Consider the following 19,457-nt stretch of genomic DNA (forward strand, 5'->3'; position numbering starts at 1 on the left):
GCTGCGCAGTGAAGGACTCTCGTCGTGTCGTCTCACTCCGTCTCACTAGTGCACTCCAGGCTGTCGGGTTGACTCCACCACGTGTACGGCACAACTAACCCTCACTTAACGTTCGCGGAAACGCTTTTTTTCCACCTCAGCCATGGTGAAACTCGCGAAGGTGAGTACTGTTTTATTTAAATTGTGTTTTAATACTTGGTGGTGATTAAATCCGAGCTGAGTCGTCCAGCGGGTGCGCGGTGTTCGTGTCGGACAAACCCGGCCGCGCGTCGTTAGTGGGACATCCCAGACGAGGTGTAACGTTTGGAGGGGTGAGAGGGTCGTTTAAAACTGTGATTTAATGCGAGTATCTGGGCGTGTGAGGACCCTTAAACGCCACACATCGCGGTGGTGAAGATGGAGGACGCGGCGCGGAGCGGAGCGGCCATGTTTTCCTCCTTCATTTTAGAGCCGAGCTTAAAATGGCCCGGCGGGCCCGCACAGGCCCGGCCTGCACTCTCCGCCTCCGTGTGCGTGTGTAACGCACCAAAAACGCACCTCAACACCAACTATTAGTGAATTATTCAACCATAGGTCGGTGTTTTGAGAGTTATTGGCGAGTTTGATGCGTATAAAGAATATTATAAGGTAGTAAAGCTAGCTGGCTGGCTAATTTGGTTGTAAAGCTAACGTAACTAACATGGCTGGCTCAGGTGGCGGTGCACACGTGGGTCAGGTTTATAATGTGGTTTATATTCTCGTCCTTGTGCACATGTCTTTTATCTTTTATTCAGGTTTTTTGTCAATTATATCTTTACATATTGCACTGTGTTCTCGTCATTATGTTATGTTTTACATACTGCACTGTGTGCACTTTTAAGGATCAGCTTTACAATCTCGTTATACTATGTATACAGTGTATGCTGTGTATAATGACAATAAAGGCTTTCTGTTTCTGTTTCTTCTATTTACTGGGTAGCTGCATATCTATAATAACCACAGGTTAGTGTGCGTATATGTAGTTACACTGGACGTGTATGTAGCTGCACTGTTAGCTTAGCACGAGGCCGCGGGCACGAGACGAGCCCCACGTGCGCGTGTGTCCCACGCAGCTAGTGCCACACGTGGCCCTCACGCCTGCCCATTTATTTAGAATAAATAAACAACAGGAAAGGTTGTATTTGTAATTTCTCAATATTGTAAGCATTGCGAAATCATAATTAGTCATGTTATACATTTTAATTGTGCACCATGTGCGAAACCATTTTTAATCCCTATAGACGCCAAAAAAAGAGGCTCCTCCCAAGAAGAAAGTTCCTCCGCCCCCGAAAGAGGTAGAGGAGGACTCCAGTGAGGAAGAGAGTGAAGAAGACGTAAGGGTGTTTTAAAATAGATTGTTTACTATAAAATTGAAATCTGCGTTCGTTAGTGTAATTGTAACTTTTTTTGTAACACTGAATATAAATGCAGGCACCGCCAGCCAAAGCAGTGACTAGGAAAGCTGTTCCTCCTGCGAAGACATTTAAAAATGGAAAAGTCACCGCAAAGGAAGAAAGCGAAGATGACGACGATGATGACGACGATGAATCTGGTAGATATTGCATTAATATGTACACTTGGGTTGATGGGCCTCTTATTGGTCAGTTTTCTGCACACGCGGGAAAAAAGTTTAAGTGTAAACTGGCAATTGTGTAATTGTGTATTGAAAGCATGTAACCTGGAGTGTTTTTTGTCCACAGAAGAGGAGGTACCCCCACCTAAAGTAAACAAAGCAGCCTCAGCTAAAGATGAAGATGATGATGATGACGACGACGATGAAGAGGATGAGGACGATGAATCTGGTAATTGTTGTCTTAGTTTTTACATTATATGCTGCATTTCTTTAGAGTAAGGCACTCCATAATAAAAGCTATGTGTTTAATTAATTTTAATATATTGTATTATTCCTCATTGGTGGATGTCCTTACCAAGTCTGGATGGTAAAGTGTCCACTTCACAAGTAAATTTAATGTACAGAGGTTTAAGTTCAGTTACTGAGGTGATGGCTTTTGTTCAAATGTTCCCGATAAAGGTGTCCAACCAGAATAAGGCAATACAATGTAATCGACATGGTTGAAGCGTTACATGCATTATTAAAAATAAAGGCAAAACAAATTTTTAATTTTATAAAACATCTTGGAACACTTTACTTTTTGTAGTAGTTATGGACTACAAGCATGTTTGTGAACTAGTAAGCATGTAGTATGCCTAATGGCCTAAATAGTTTTCCAACCAAGTTCCTTAATTTTACGCAGTAATGTCTCTAGCTTTTCTGGCTGTATGTTCTGTTCTACAGCCACTTTTTTTGCAAATCTACATTACTTTACTACATTGCTGACCAATATAAATTTAACGTTTGGTTTCAGCCACTGTTTCATGTCTTCGTTGAGAATGCACATTAGTTGACCAGTAGCTTAAGAATAGACTCATCCAGAAACTCAAGACTTGGACTCGCATCCATAAGGCTTGGCAGTCGTACAGACTAACTCATGAACATCCGATACACACATACTGGAAGCTGCAGTGCAGTATTGTTCTTGGACACTTCTGAACTGAGATTGATGTAATTCCAGGAGTTTATAGATGAAAACAATGCTTACTTGAAAATAACTTTGTTAGGTGGGCAGTCACTAAAATGACTGAACCGTATGGCCATTTGCATATTGGTGATATGTTTACATGCAGGATTGTGATTGGCAGTGGGAGTCCATGTTCTGTCCAAGTCCAAAATGTAGGTTTGCGTACTTTGCAAAATTTTTACAAAATGTTGTGCTTTTTAACATCGCTACAGAAGAGGAGGAGCCTCCGGCACCGAAGAAGGCTACACCTGCAAAGAAGACCCCTGCGAAAGCGGCCGCAGGAAAGGCCACCCCTGCAAAAGCGGCCGCGGGGAAGGCGACCCCTGCGAAAGGAGCTGCCGGCAAGGCCACCCCTGCGAAAGCAGCTGCCGGAAAAGCGACCCCTGCGAAAGCAGCTGCCGGAAAAGCGACCCCTGCGAAAGCAGCCGCAGGAAAAGCGACCCCTGCGAAAGCCCCACCTGCTGCCTCTGCAGAGGACTCGGATGATGATGATGATGATGATGATGGTAGGGAATGGTAAAAGGCTGTTTTGTTTATGGTTGTAAGTGTGTAAGTTTTCTGATCATTCTTTGGGTGTGTTTTTGGGTGTGCAACAGAATCAGAAGAGGAGGAAGCCCCACCTCCTAAGAAGGCGACTCCAGCCAAACCTGCTGCCAAAGCAACTCCTGCCAAGGCTGCTAAAGAAGAGTCTGAGGAAGAGGATGACGACGACGATGATGATGATGGTATGTGTACAGTTGATTCTCTCTTTGAACGTGATTGGTGAGCAGTGTTTGGAGTAAGCACATATGATGAATCTCTGGGGGACTTAATACTGAAAGTATTTGTTGACTTGTTTGTTTGGTTCGTTGAACTCGGAGGTGCAGTGCTCCTAGTGGGATTGACACGTAAAGTGTTGCTATGTTGCGCTACAGATTCAGAAGAGGAAGAAATGGACACCACGCCAGCTCCAGCTATGCCACCCAAAAAAGCTGGAATGGTGAAGGCCAAGGAGGAGTCTGACGACGATGAGGACGATGACGAAGATGAGGAGGATGACGACGACGAGGAGGACGATGACGAAGAAAGTAAGACCCGAGTAATTTGTCCATTACAAGGAGCAGAGAGGAAATTGCAGCTAATAAGAGTTCCCCCAAAATTTGCCGTGTCAACCCAAAATGTTTGCAGATGTAGAACAGAATTTCAGATTCGTCCATTACCGTGTTGGTGTTTGGATTGCTTGCCCTAAGGCTGCTTTATTATTCATTGCAGCTGCACCAGCCCCTGCTACACCGGGGAAGCGAAAAGCTGATGTTAAGGACAAGAGCACACCACCTGCTAAGAAACCAAAGGCTGATGGCGAGGGTAAAGCTGAACACCCCCCACACACACACTCACCGGGGTGTGTACCAGTGCTGTAGGCTTGGTGCTATGCATGATGAACACTAAGGGACTTAATACTGATGTATGATGTCACCTCTTTGTTTCTGACTTCGTATAATTCACTAGGCTGCTTTTGTTTTCTGTAAGTCTGGTTACTGATGTTAAGCTTTGCATTTTCAGCATTCAGTCTCTTTATCGGCAACCTGAACTCTGAGAATGACTTTGATGAACTGAAGGACGAGATTGCCAAATTCTTTAAGAAGGAGGGCCTTGTGATTCAGGACGTCCGACTCGGCGGGAACAGGTGATCTGATTTGTCCGGATAGATTTTGCAGTGCATGTTGCATGGTCACAATTTGTGCTGTAATGTCATGCCATTAAAACGTCTTGCTGATGTGCCTTGCTGTTGCAGGAAGTTTGGCTATGTTGACTTTGCATCAGAAGAGGAGCTGCAGAAAGCTTTTGCTCTTAATGGAAAGAAGTGTCTGGGCATGCCAATAAAACTGGACAGAGCAAGAAGCAAGGAGGATTCTCAGGGAAGCAAAAAAGGTATTTTCCATTTGGCTGACTGCAGTTCATTTGTATTTTATGCTTGGGATCCAGATATGATGAATTTTTTTGTCTCCTGAAATATTGATGTGGGATTTAAAAGATGATCAAGTACTGATCTGGTAACACCTTCGCAACTAAAGATTTCATCAAAGCAGCAGATGGCTTCTTGACTGTCTGTTCATGTGCCTGTAGACAGAGATGCTCGCACGCTGTTTGTGAAGAATCTCCCGTATTCAGTAACGGAGGAGGAACTGCAGGAGGTCTTTGACCAGGCGTTGGAGATCAGGATTCCTAAAGGCCAAAACGGCTCCAGCAGAGGGTACAGAAAACTCCTTGACTGCTTACCAAATGATACAAAATGATGGATAGAAATGTCTGCTTCCAAACAGAGTTAACGAGTGGGTTTTTTTCCCCTCCTGGATAGAATTGCATACATAGAGTTCAAAACTGAGGCGATCGCGGAGGAGACATTGGAGAAAACACAGGGTTCAGATATTCAAGGTCGGTCCATCATGGTGGACTTCACAGGAGCAAAGAGTGGCAGACAGAGTGGCAGAGGCCCAGGTGAGACCTTCCCCCACAGAAAGGGAGCTCTCTCCTTCCATACCCTACCTGACATCTGCTGTGGATCTCAGGATAGTCAAGTACTGGGCTGGCATTAGCACCAGTCTTAAGATTTAGTTGCTTTATATGCATCACTAATCCTTATTTTTGTTTGTTTTTTGATCCACCGATTTTTATAGCTACGTCTCCTGTAAGTAAAGTCCTTGTAGTAAACAATTTAGCGTTCAGCGCCACAGAAGACTCTCTTCAGAGTGTATTTGAAAAGGCAGTCTCTATCAGGATACCACAAAACAACGGCCGTGCTAAGGGGTGAGTGCTTTAGAAAATTCATTACTACCGCTTTTACTTGATCATGAAGTTTATAATACGAGTCTGTTACCTATATACTTTTTTATTTTGTCTTGGGGGGGGGGGGGGGGGGGGGGTTGTTCCGTGCAGAGAGTAACAAGTCCTGCACCCATCAGAGGTCCAGCTGTCCTTGAGGAAAAGTAACGAGACAGGTGTGTGTGTGTGTCTGCAGGTTTGCCTTTGTGGAATTTGAGAACACGGATGACTCTAAGGAGGCACTGGACTCGTGTAACAACACAGAGATTGAGGGCAGGAACATCCGGCTGGAGTATTGCCAGAGCCGTGGGGAGAGTGGGGGAGGCAGGGGCTCCTCAGGTAGGTGCACCTCGCATCTGGAGCACCGAGTATCCCTTTGGACTTGGGAAGATGGAGCTTCGTTATTTGGCCTGCTGTTCATTGTTGACCGATTTACTACCCACAGGTCCCACGAAAACCCTGTTTGTGAAGGGCCTGTCAGAGGACACAACAGACCAGACCTTGCAAGATGCCTTTGATGGCGCAGTCGCTGCTAGAATTGCCACAGATAAGGACACGGGCTCCTGTAAAGGGTAATTCAGGTTTTTGTTATCACTTAAATTGAATGGAATTGAAAATCTGCATTAAACCCAGAGCTCTATGGTTCTTGCACATGTCGGAGACATCTTTTAAAAGTCTTGTCACTTCTCTTGAGCTCCTCTCTGTCTAACCAATGACACTGCACGGATTCGCTAGAGAAGTAGAGTCACAGTCACAGGAAAATGGGTCACTCCTATGTAGTGGGAGTAACTTTATTTCTACTGTGAGACATCTGGTCATTTAACAGTGTATGTAAAAATACAGTGCTTGTTTTTAATCAGATATTCCCTGTAGAGAATTTAGGATGGTGACATTAATCTCACCCTTGCCTTTCAGGTATGGTTTTGTGGACTTCGACAGCGAGGAGGAATGCAAAGCGGCCAAAGAAGCCATGAACGATGGAGAGGTAGATGGCAATAGAGTAACCCTGGACTACGCCAGGCCCAAGGGGGAGGGCGGCCGCGGTGGTGGCCGCGGTGGTTTTGGAGGTGGTTTTGGAGGTGGTTTTGGAGGCAGAGGAGGCGGCAGGGGAGGCTTTGGCCGTGGTGGTGGCTTCCGCGGAGGGCGTGGAGGAAACCGCGGAGGTGGAAGAGGAGGCTTCAGAGGTAAGAGATTGCACGGGTGGGAATTCTTGGCACACTGAGTAAAAAATTGGAGTAAGTCACTCTTGTTGCAGGATAACTAAAGTTTGCTTTTGTGTCACGACCAATTTTCCAGGTGGCAGAGGTGGTGGATTTGGGTCAAAGCCACAGGGGAAGAAGATCAAGTTTGATGATTAAACTGTTCTTTTTATTTTCTCTCGAATGGACTGTTTTTTTGTCATATGTGCGTCTGCTCTAACAGGGCTTTTCGGACATTCCAGAAAGCGTTTAGTGTGTTGAAGCTGGAGCCCCTGGCTCTTCTGTGACCGTGTGCTCTGAGATGTCCCTTTCCTCCCACGCACACGTTCAAGTTTTCCCTTTCAGGAGGGGAAATTGAAATGTGAATATCGTGAATAATGCTCTGTTGGTTTAGATACAAGTTCTTCCTTTTACTTTTACTTTTTTTTTTTTTTTTTTGTTAATGTAAGCTTATTTTTGTTTTTAGTTTGCTTTATGTGCGTGTTTTATCATTAATGTACAAAGCATATTGTAATGAATGAACGATTAAGTAGACCCAAGCTGTTTTGGGGTATTTAGAATCTGTTAAATTGGTGTACTGTCATTGGTTGGAAAGTTTTTCATTCTTACTGAGGAGCTGTCCCAGTGATGAATCCATCTGGAGATGAAGTTGAATTTATAAAGATTGGCGTTTGAATTATATGTGACTGCAATGACTAACTCAGTATTTTTCATGACTGTTTTGGGGAGAAAAAACTTACATAATTTTGAATAAACAAAATTATTTGTAAAGTAGTCAACATCTTGTCGTTTTTGAGGTGCTTGGATATGTTCCAATCTGATCTGGATCCATCTGACCAGTAGTTTTGAGTTCATGAATGCATCTCTTGTGTAATGTTCTAAACTGGTCTATTTTCAGTTGAAGGTAACGAGTGTACCATGATGCATGGTATTTTATTTTATTTTTTTTTTAACTTTTTTGACAAGTTATCTGAAGTCATTAAAGAGCTAAAACAGTTTAAGCTTGTGGACTTTTCCAGTTGTCAAGATGAAGTGCAAAAATGTCAAGAGTGCATAGAAATATATTCCAGTCCCAAAAAGAAATTTTTATATGTATTATATTTATATATTTTATATATTATATGTATATATTTTAATTATCATATTGACTTAATAAGCAAACAGAGCACTTCCGAAATCGGCAATTTCAATGGCAGTGGCCAGCAGTTTCCGCCCAGAACCATCATAGAGGCCAAATAGCGTTCAATCATACGAACGTTCTTCATTCATGTTATTCATTTACTGCTAAGCGGGACGAGAAGCAGGACCTAGTGCTACGCCGGGGACAAGGCAGAATAGTGTACATTTACCACTACATTTACCAGATCGTACATTTACCACTACATTTACCAGATCGTACATTTACCACTACATTTACCAAATCATACATTTACCACTACATTTACCAGATCATACATTTACCACTACATTTACCAGATCATACATTTACCACTACATTTACCAGATCGTACATTTCCCAGTGTATTTAATTGGGTTATTAATGGTTTCAATCGTTTTCATATTTTGCGGTAAAACAAAGTTACTGCCGTTCGCTACAGCGTTGAACACTGTCAGAGCCACAAGCTCTTGTGATAAATAGGTAGATAGATGGGCCTATTAAGTTCGCGTCAACAACGTGTAGTTAACGGTGACATAAAATAAGAATCAAGATTTTTTTTCTAGTGTGTCTGTAGTTCTAACTGGTGAATCCAGGGACGGGTGAGGATAACATTCGCGCCAGGGCTGAAAAGGTTGAAGATGAAGTTGTAAACGCTTGTCGTTTGAGTCATGGGCTTTAGCCCATGTTAGAAAATAAAAACACGTGAACCCTGGTATTTTTACACTCATTTTCGCTGCTGATGTATTTATTGGTTTATTAAGACGTAATGGTTTTGACTGAGTCATCTGGAATGGCGAAAGCGGCCTCGCGCGTTTAAGGATCTGGCTCCATATATTGAAACCATTGACATGACAGTCAAAAAAAAAATTTTAATGGATTTTACTATATTTGCCAAATACACACACACACACACACACACACACACACACACACGCACACACAACTGGAGGCCTAATTCTCCACCAGGTGTCAGTCTTGTCATGGTAACCGAATTGGAAATTAAACATGGGTGGTCATAGATCTGTTATGTAAAACCAAGGGCTTCCTTGTACATATGTTAGTGTTTGTGTGTGTGATATATATATATATATATATATATATATATATATATATATATAATCTTCAGACATCAAAGCCTAATCCCTATAAAGAGGCCACAAGTTTCAAATCTTGGTTTGCACATCAGTGGAACCCAATACTGCATAGAGATGACGATGAAGAGTACGAGAATGAGGAAGAGGATGAGCAACCATAATGGATCAGATCAGAGCCACTCTGGTTCACCATGTGGTCAAGCATGTGTTGGGTTTTCTGGAGGTAAAGGGTCCAACCTTATCTGTGCTGCTACACTGTAGCATCATCCAGACATTTCAAAAAGAGAATAGATAAGTAAACATATGCTCTGTATATACTACATCATGTACTAGATTACCGCTTGCTGGGGGATGAAGGTGGCTATCCACCTTAGAACAGAAAGAGACCATCGCCAATATGGTCAGAGCAAACAACTGCATTTGTTTCCAACAACTACAACAGCACATCATTACTGACCACGTCACCATCAGCAACATCCATTCAGTGAGTCTATCCGGACTGGGCCAGCGACAGTGTGAAACAACTGTGCTATGAATTTGCTATGAAACAAAAAAAAAAAACCTTCCCCTTGTAATTGTGTTTTCTTTATGATGTAAACGTACTGAATATGAGGAAATAACCTCAGTATTTGTGAATATTCATGTATATGTGAGACCTATCTGACAGACACTCAAACACATGGTAGTGGTGTTTTACATTTGTCACTTCAGTGTGTAGTCACATATATGAAAGGCTAATCATCTGATATTGTGTGTAGCATTTAGATGAAATAATATGATTTTGGCAAGAGTTGCAAGAGTTTTGGTTGAAGTGTTTGCTTTTTTCAAAAGTGTGAGATGTTTTGCTTGTTGTGTGTTTAGCATTGGCTGCTGTGTGTTAAGTTTTGACATAGGTTCAGAAGTTGGGTCTTAGTGTCTGCAAAAAACGAATATGCTGAGATTTTAGTGTTTGCAATTGGGATGAATCATTGCTTTTAAAAATAATGTAGACATGGTTGTTCGTGCTAAATTCTTATTTAAAACAAACAACCTTTAAATGAAATTCGTTACACCTGTTTTTATGCATTATCGCAAGATCAAAGACCTCTGGTAAACCAGATATCTCCAATTGCTAGGGGTATGACGAGATCTCGTGTGACGAGATGTCTCGCGGGATTTGTGATCCAGCAAGCAGCCAGAATGACGTCGGAAAATACAGGTATTACTATTGAAGATGCCCCCGCCACTTTCAAATCGTTTGTTTGGCAGCATTTTGGGTACCCGGCGAAAATGATAAATGACAAGAGAGTGACTGATAAGACACGGGCCATATGCTAACATTGTATGACAATAATGCCGTATCCCGCGGTTAATACGAGCAGGATGCAGAGACATTTACAGCACCACCACAGCTCAGTACTCAAATCAACATATCTCTCTTGAACAGAGGTAGCAGGGACAGAACGGCGCTTTGGTAAGTTGAGACAGCAAAGGATATCAGGAGCAGTGTGGGGATGCTAATATGTGGACATGCTAATATTCTTAAAAATGAACATGGCAGTGTAGTTGCAGCAAATTCAGTGACATACTTGGTCAGGCTCTGTTTGCACTATTTGCACTCTGTATTGACAGAAAAGTTTGACTTTTTGTTTTGCACATAATATTGTTTGCACTTGAAAAAAGGAGAAATATTTAATTTTATGAAATTTTATTTTAATTTCAATTTGTAGAGGAAGAAGTTTATTAAAAGTTCATGCTTACTTCATGCATATTAAGAGTTATAATTAAAAAAATGCATGTGTAACTCAGTTAAATAAAAGTTGTCCGGTCATGTAATTGGTCATTTTAGTGTTCGTCTCGTCTCGTTCTTGTGAACCCAATATCGTGTCTCATCTCGTGAGCTGAGTGTATTGTCACACTCACACCCCTACCAATTACAGATAAGGTGCAGAAATATTTAGCCTTTCTATGCTATGCCATTGATGGCCAGCCTGTCTGAGGCAGTCAACACCAACGGATAAAGAGAATAAAATGTTCTCTACGACTGGCTGTTCACCAGTGGAATTCCTTTCTCCTAAGATGAAATTCCATGAAAATCATTTTGTAACAATTTTCTATGTGCACATGTTTTATCAAACCAATTTTGGTACTGTTAAACTAAACAGATGTGTGTAGGCATTAGGTGTATGAGAGGTATAAACAGATAAAAGGACAGCATTGTCTTATTAGAGTTTGGTCACATGCTTTGTTGTTTTGAGAAATATAAAAGTTTAGTAAATGAAAAAGTGTAGACTGAAGAAAAAAATAAGACATTAATGCAGTACTATCTCTAAGAGGTAAAACTGTGCCTCTTAGAGGTGCTAGATAGAATAGCTTTTCTGTCTTGGTGTAAAGCAGCGTTTCTCAAAGTGTGGGGCGCATGGGTATTGCAGGTGCAGCGCAAGCAATTGGAAGAAATGAACCTTTTTAAGCCTGTCGTTTTAATGCCCCGGATGTTTAAAATGTCTGTGGAACAGTGTGAACCAGGGCTAGATTCGGTCCTTTAATGAATTTGTACCGGCCCCCCAGGTCAACAAATTACGTTTGCCACCCCCCCCCCCCCCCCCCCGTCAACAAATCACGATCAGCGGCAGTTGTTGTTGTTGTTGTTGTTGTGTTGTGTTCGTCCCTCAGGTGGGTGGAGCCTGCGATCCGTCTCACCTGAGGGTCGTTTGTTTGTCTATATATGTCTTGTCTTTGTACCAGTTGACCGCTGGTCATTATATCCTTCATTTGGATCAACGTCACGAATTTTTGGTTTGTGCACTTTCTATTAAACCTTCCATTTTCCCTGAGACTTGGCGTGATCGCTTCCATTTTATTTTGCTCATCCTGCCCGTCACAGAAGCTTGTGAATTATGCTTTTAAGTCTTTGCCATGTTTCATCATTGCTTGTTTTAATATGTCCATTTGACCTTCACTACCCTGCTCTAAACATTCTGAATTTGGTTGCCTATGCAAAAATCTGTAAATAACTTTTTTATAAGTTGTAAATTCTGTAGGCAGTTGAAAGTATCTGACACAGTTATTTGACACCAATATATTTAACATATTTTACTCCTGGTTGTTGCTAGCTAGGGTATTTTAGATGATAATAAAGGCTTTATTTCACTCTTTTTGGTGAAGTTCACTTCAATATTTATTTGTTCTGGCTGGGTCATGAAAATATTTTTTTATGAATATTGAGAATTGTTTGTGGTTGACATTAGCACTTTCTTTGGAATGTTTGACACAGCTATTTCACTGTGTGATTTTGATATAGGCTAGAACTCTCATACCTATAAAAAAAAAACTCATTTGTTCATGGTAATTGTCTTGAAATAGTGTTGAAGCTACTCTATATTATGGTTGACCTGAGATTGATCAGTTGCTACTACAGCTGTGGACTCAGCTTGGAGGATATCGGGGAAGATATCAAAAGGGAACCCATCCTCCATTGGGTGGACCAGGTAGTACAAGTCCATATTTTTAGTTCTGTGGACAAAAAGCTTAGGTGTCACTATTGATTCTGATCTTTCATTTTACACACATATATGCAACATCCCTAAGGCTGCCTTTTTTACGTAATATCGCTAAGCCGAGACATTTACTTTCATTAGCTGATGCAGAGAAACTGGTACATGCTTTTGTCTCGTCAAGATTGTACTACTGTAACGGTCTTCTAATTGTATGCTCTAAACAGTCCATAAAGAAACTACAACTTGTACAGAATGCTGCAGGTAGAGTCCTAACTAAGGCTAGAAAATTCAATCATATTAGTCCTATTCTTTCTGCGGTACACTAGCTTCCGGTTAAATATCGAATTGAATTAAAAATTCTTTTGTTGTCCTATAAGGCGTTAATTGGTCTTGCTTCACAATATATGAGTGAACTCATTGCATACTATAACCCATCTCGCCTTCTGTGCTCCCAAAATGCTGGATTTCTCTTAGTTCCAAAAATTAGTAAGACTACAGCCAGAGGCAGAGCTTTTCACCTCAGTTATGGAATAGTCTTTCAGCTTTAATCTGAAATTCTGACACAGTTCCAATCTTTAAATCTAGACGTAAGACTCACCTATTTAATCAAGCCTACAGTTAATATTCTACATGTGAAGGTGTAGAGCTTGGGGGCCCAGTCGTTGAGATTTCTGGTAATCTGAGATGTTGATGCTGTCATCCAGCCGTGTAATGGAATCACTCTAGTGACAATGACTTGGGTGGAAAGTCATGTCTCAGTGAGCCCTCATGACTGTGGTCACCTCTGAACCCCTCCCTTTAGTTATGCTGCTATAGATTAGCCTGCCGGAGCCACATGCTAATCACTGGCATGTGAGCTGTGTACGTTTAAATCAATGGTTGTTTAAATTGATGTTCACATTCTCAACCTGTATTTTATATCTTTTTTGCATGCTTCTACCTAAAAGGATTCCATACAAGCACCTAGGAGTTGGTCTATAACTACATAGAACTACACTCTATACTACTATGTTATGGGTTTTCTTTTGAGTCTTGGTCCTCCCGAGGTTTCTTCATAATCCCCACCATCATAGGGAGTTTTTCCTTGCCACTGTCGCCTCTGGCTTGCTCATTAGGGATCTGGACCCATACGATTGTAAAGATGCTTTGTGACAACGTGTTGTTAAAAGTGCTATATAAACAAATTTAGCTTGACTTGACTTGACAATGTGGATGTTGGGCCCCAGGTAGGAGTGCACGTCCACTGGTGTTGTAACCAAGATACAAAATACAGGTTAAATATGTAAAAATCAAATTAAACATCCATATACACTCACCGGCCATTGTATTAATACACCTTGCTAGTACCGGGATCTCCTATTGCCTTCAGAACTGCCTTAATCCTTCGTGGCATAGATTTAATAAGATACTGGAAACATTCCTCAGAGAGTCTGGTCCTGATGATAGCATCACGCATCCATGATGCGAATCTCCCGTTCCACCACATCCCAAAAGAGCTCTATTGGATTGAGATCTGGTGACTGTGGAGGCCATTCGAGTACATTGAACTCATTGTTGTGTTCAAGAAACCAGTCTGAGATGATTCATGCTTCATGATATGGAGCGTTATCCTGCTGGAAGTAGTCATCAGAAGATGGGTACACTGTGGTCATAAAGGGTTGGACATGGTCAGCAACAATACTTAGGTAGGCTGTGGCATTGACACAATGCTCAATTGGTACTAATGGGCCCAAAGTGTGCCAGGAAAATATCCCCCAAACCATTGCACCACCACCACCAGCCTGAATCATTGATACAAGGCAGGATGGATCCATGCTTTCATGTTGTTAACGTCAAATTCTGACCCAACCATCCCAATGTTGCAGCAGAAATTGAGACTGATCAGACCAGGCAACATTTTCCTAATATTCTATTGTCCAATTTTAATGAGACTATGCAAATTGTAGTTTCGGTTTCATGTTCTTAGCTGACAGGAGTGGCACCTGGTGTGGTCTTCTGCTGCTGTAGCCCATCCGCCTCAAGGTTCAACGTGTTGTGTGTTCAGGGATGCTCTTCTCCATGCCTTGGTTGTATTTGAGTTACTGTTGCCGTTCTATCAGCTTGAACCATTCTCCTCTGACCTCTGGGATCAACAAGGCATTTGCGCCCACAGAACTGCCACTCACTAGATTTTCTCTTTTTGGACCATTCTCTGTAAACCCTAGAGATGGTTGTGAGAGAAAATCCCAGTAGATCAGCAGTTTCTGAAATACTTAAACCAACCTGTCTGGCACCAACAACCATGCCACGTTCAAAGTCACTTAAATCACCTTTCTTGCCCATTCTGATGCTTGGTTTGACCACAGTCATGAGGACTCACTGAGCCATTGCTTTCCGCCCAAATCATTGTCACAACTAGAATGAATGCATGACATTGCTGCCTGATTAACATCTCAGATTACCAGAAGACTCAATGCTCTGAGCTCCACACCTTCATATGTAGAATATTATCTGAAGGTTTGATAAAATAGGCGAGTCTTAAGTCTAGATTTACAGATTGGAACGTAAAGATCTTATAGCCATCTACAAGAAATAATACTGAAAGTAAATTTGAATATTACACCCAGCTCACACCAAGCTATAATGAATATCACATCCAGCAGCCTCTTTTATATTCATTCAACATTTGTGTCAAGAGTTTCATCCACTTGTACACCTTGTCTTCTATTTCATAGCTGAAATGCATAATTCATTTCTGGTTTGCATCTTATGAGCACAAAAGAATTCACCTAATGTAAGTAAGCTAGAACTCAACATATTTCAGTTAGTTAGCTACTTTTACCATTTGCACTCACTAGTTTGTGTCGTTGTGTAGATTGTACAGTTTCTTACGTTGTGTGCCCTAATCCCCTAACTGCATGTAAACTGCGGACTTCTGACATTGTCATGCTAAAAACATTGTAACTTAACTTAATATTTGTTGATTTTCGTAAGTTGATTTCCTACTTTAGGCTTTTATATGTAAAGTCTTGTACTTTGTTTTACTTTTGGAAAGCAGATGTGCTATCTCTAAGCGCACAGTACTTTTAATGTACCGTGTGTAATGTAATGTCTTTTGGCTGAGTAGAATACCACTCCAAATCTGATTGTAGGTGATTCCACTATCACGATCATGGGCAAAAAATCATGAAAATGCAGTAGTTTCCGAAGTATTTTCAAGCAAATTCCAATATATTGTCCTACCACCAGACAATCAGTTAGATTGTTGTACACATTGGCAAGGCAGAACAACTAGAAATGCTAATAGAATGACTAATGACTTTATCAAACTGTTTGATACTTGAGAAATTGACTTAACATTCACTAGTAAAATTTTCTCAATTTGCGAGTAGCTTGTAGCACCAATGAACCCAATTACATGTCTTCAGTCTGTTTTGGTTGTTTAATGTTTTAGAACTTTATCAGCCATCAACCACCTTAAGAAGAAAGTCACAGCAGAAAAGACGTTTGGCACAACTCAGTCAGAATATCTGACTCTGGATGTGAGTCACCATGACATGCATTTCACACCAGGGTCAAAGCAATCTTCAACAGGGTTGGTGCAATCACAACCAGATTCTCAGAACCTTCAACATCCTTCACTCCTTCCTTCCACATTTGACCTTTCTTAGAATAAGGAGAATGATATCAGTGGAGTGAGAAGTGTGTGTGTGTGTGTGTGTGTGTGTGTGTAGGGACTAAGGTATCCCTGTAAATCACAGCTCTTACAAAGATTTACTTTCAAACTCTTAAACTTTCTTCTTCCTCTTCCTTGGATGGGAAGATTCCTAGTTCAGCCTTGTCAGCGGCGGTGTCCTTTATGTCCCCTGAGTCACACGGAGCACGTAAAGTTCAGTTAATATAACTGATAACAGCAGCAGGCTACAGAACACTGATAAACAGTTTTGATATACACTGGATCCCTACTTTATTAGAGAATATATTAACAGCTGATTTGAAAACTAATCCCTCCATATAAATGGGTCCTGAAATGATATCAGCTGAAATATGTAATGCTTTTTTCAACACTAAAATATATGATATCAAATATGTATTTGTATCTGATGCCTATAACCTGTTGTTTACTTGAGTTATTTTCATTAACAATTTAAATTATTTTATTTGGCCAAATCTTCCAAGAACATGAAATATTACTATTAGTTATATATTATATATATTATATACTAATATATTATACATATTAATTATGCACGCGATGCTCTCTTTGGTGCTCTCACAACTATGGTCACATTTATAAAGCAGGTGTGCCAAAACTCTTGCAATTAAACAAATACAAAAATTATTAGATTATTTTATTTGGAAATACAGATGAACGACCTAGACTTGCTGCCTATATTGAATCTAGAGCCCATGAATCAAGCCCATTTTTCAGACTAGGTTGTTCCAATGGACTTTGGTCTCAGTTTTAGCAGTCAAAGCTAACTAGTGTGCCTGGCCCAGCCCCCACACATCCAGAGTCAAAATAGCATGCAGACTCAAGGTCGTATGCAGACTCAAGGTCGTATGCAGAGTCAAGGTGTCATGCAGAGTTGAGTTATCTTACAGAGCTGTGCACACTCCAGTGCTGGGTGGTGGCTCACCGATTGCCGGGCTGACTGCTGACAGCTCCCTCAATGCGGCTTTTATAGGATCGGTTAGCTCCTGCCTGTCAGGAGGTGATAACATCAGTGCTCTGAGCTTATGAACCCTTCGTTGTTCCTGACTATTTGATGCTAAGCTTGTCCAGCTGCTTAGCTTCTCACTGGCACTTCAGGCTCCTGCCTGAGCCGAAATGGAGTGCCAGTACATTCAAATCAGATCCAGGACTGTTGAAGATGGAGTTCTCCACTGTAAATGAAGTGCTGTACAGCACAGCAGTATCGCTGAAAAAATGCTAATGCTATTGTTTCCTATATTTACCTGTAATTTGTGATTATTCTCCTGGTCACTTCAAATAAGTCTGAATACGGTCACCTCAAATCTTGGAGTGAATGTCACCCATTCGTTTCTGTAGGGATGTTTGATGCTTTCTGTTGGCTTTTCAGGTCTAAATTGATAACCATTTTTGGTTTTGTCTTGGATTAATGGGAAACTATGAAAAGAAAAATCAGTTTTATATGCAAAATGATATAATGCCAAATGACCAAATCTTATTTACATTTCTCTTACAATTTCTTATATTTGATGTCTATATTCTTCTCCTGCACAATACTAATTAGACCTCACAACATGCCAGGATTGTGTCAATGTTGATTCTTTCACTGGTTAGTTATTTGGATCATTTTTACATCACATTTTTCCCCTTCTGACTAATAGGTTATGAATTAAAAGTCTGTTTACAGTCTTCTAATATTTTAACACTTCCAGTAATTGACTGGAGCCATTTGTTTGTGGTAGCTAGTTTCACCAGTCCAAAGTAAACATACTTTGTTGTCATTTACAACAAAACCAATGTGAGTGTTGGGGGGGGGGGTACACTGGCCAAAGTTCTCCCTCTGTCAAGTCCCGATTAAAGCCAGTCATCTGTTAACTTTGTACCATATTCCTGTAGCTTCAAGAATCATTTGCTGCCTTGGCATGAGCAGCGATAGTCTAGCTTTCTAAACTCAAATTACATTGTTCTATCAGTGGAACAATGTCCTTAACTTTTAGTAAACCACCTGTGTGCTGCACATTCCATGACGGAATACATTTATTTTGTCTAGATAGTTTTGTGAAGAGCGAGCAAACGGCCTTGGAGAGCAGTTGTGGCTTCAGACTTTAAATTCAGTTTGCACAGTCCAGACTTCTTGGACAGCTGGCATCAAACGCTTTTAACAGCTTACCCACAACAAACAGTGACTGATAACAGTTGGGTACCACTGAGTGGATGTGTGCTCTAACATCTGCAAGGACATTACTCCTAGCCTCTGACCGTGTCTTCTCAATGCCTACCCATCCATTGCAATCCACTTTTCTGGGTCCAGGTCGCGAGGGCTCTGGCCTAGCCTATCTCAATGCCTATGGATAATAAAATACAAATGTGCTATTCTAGTGTCATGATGTTCTATATATAGAATATCCTAACGTTTATTGCTCTTAAACCTGTTTTTTAACCCAAAAGGTCTAATGCTAAAATGACAAAAAAACTAAGCTTACGAAGAGCAGGTGGATGGTGTTTTACATATATGTAAATATATATGTAAATAGGAAACATAAATATCAACGCAAACATAGCCCCATTTGACTGCAGGTAGAGTCAGTATGATAGATATGAATGAATGAATAGTGATAGAAGCTAGATAGAATTAACCATAAAATTCATTTGATTACGGATTTTACTTTTCCTCATTTATTTATTAGTCTAAAGTCCAGCATGAGTTGATTGTAAGTTATGTAACTTGGTTCTTTAATTTATTCCAGATGTATGTTGTACTTTTCACTTCCTTCTGTTGTTCTTCCCCACACCTGTCACCTGTGTTAGACCTTTCTGAGTGTGCTTGAGTTACTTTCACACAGGGCTCTTTACAACCTTTTATGTCATCCACTTCTGACAGGGGTGAACTAGGACTCAACTTCAGAACATTTGACTGAAGAGGAAATACCTATTCTGATACTATATTGCATTTAAAAATCTTTGAAAGTCTTTTCCACATAATAGTATGTGTTAATGCTAAAAATAAACAAGTATAGTTAAAGTTAAAACAATACAGTAAATCATTTTTGTTGCCCTGTCATTTTGGACTGTTTTTACACTAAAAGTGTAAAAAATGTCTGCTAGAATGAAAGGAAAGATCTATAGGACAGTAGTGAGACCTGCTATGTTGTATGGACTAGAGACAGTGGCACTGACAAAGAGACAGGTGAGGGAGATGGAGGTGTGTGAGATGAAGATGTTGAGATTCTCATTTGGAGTAACAAGGAAGGATAAGATCAGAAATGAGTTTATTGTAGCATGTAGCATGTTTTGGAGATAAAGTTAGAGAAGTGAGATTGAGATGGTTTGGACATGTACAGAGGAGGGAGGAGAGGTATATTGGTAGGAGGGACTTGAGGATGGAACTTCCAGGCCAGAGGAGGAGAGGTAGACCTAAGAGGAGGTTTTTGGATGCAGTGGTAGAGGATATGAGAGT

The 19,457-nt window shown here is 40.9% G+C and overlaps 1 protein-coding gene across 2 annotated transcripts; it reads left to right on the forward strand.

Moving 5' to 3' along the window:
- On the forward strand, positions 1–7,372 carry ncl (nucleolin). Of its 2 annotated transcripts, none has more exons than XM_077023857.1 (17): positions 1–160; positions 1,260–1,352; positions 1,450–1,570; positions 1,719–1,820; positions 2,810–3,103; positions 3,194–3,322; positions 3,512–3,664; positions 3,849–3,941; positions 4,140–4,263; positions 4,372–4,508; positions 4,704–4,830; positions 4,936–5,075; positions 5,255–5,384; positions 5,596–5,738; positions 5,845–5,971; positions 6,315–6,583; positions 6,696–7,372. In XM_077023857.1, exons 1-17 carry the CDS (start codon positions 143–145, stop codon positions 6,755–6,757), a joined length of 2,262 nt encoding a protein of 753 aa, XP_076879972.1. In that variant the 5' UTR covers positions 1–142; the 3' UTR covers positions 6,758–7,372. The 2 variants fall into 2 exon arrangements, with proteins under 2 accessions (XP_076879972.1, XP_076879973.1); XM_077023858.1 differs by having other exon boundaries at positions 2,810–3,099; positions 3,193–3,322.
- The last annotated feature ends 12,085 nt before the right edge of the window (positions 7,373–19,457 follow it).

Source organism: Brachyhypopomus gauderio, chromosome 12 (assembly GCF_052324685.1).
Source record: "Brachyhypopomus gauderio isolate BG-103 chromosome 12, BGAUD_0.2, whole genome shotgun sequence".
NCBI lineage: Eukaryota > Metazoa > Chordata > Actinopteri > Gymnotiformes > Hypopomidae > Brachyhypopomus > Brachyhypopomus gauderio.

Coding starts and splice junctions, on each gene's coding strand:
- ncl (XM_077023857.1), top strand. Junction 3,665..3,848: donor GGAGGACGATGACGAAGAAA/GTAAGACCCGAG, acceptor TATTCATTGCAG/CTGCACCAGCCCCTGCTACA. Junction 4,509..4,703: donor TTCTCAGGGAAGCAAAAAAG/GTATTTTCCATT, acceptor ATGTGCCTGTAG/ACAGAGATGCTCGCACGCTG.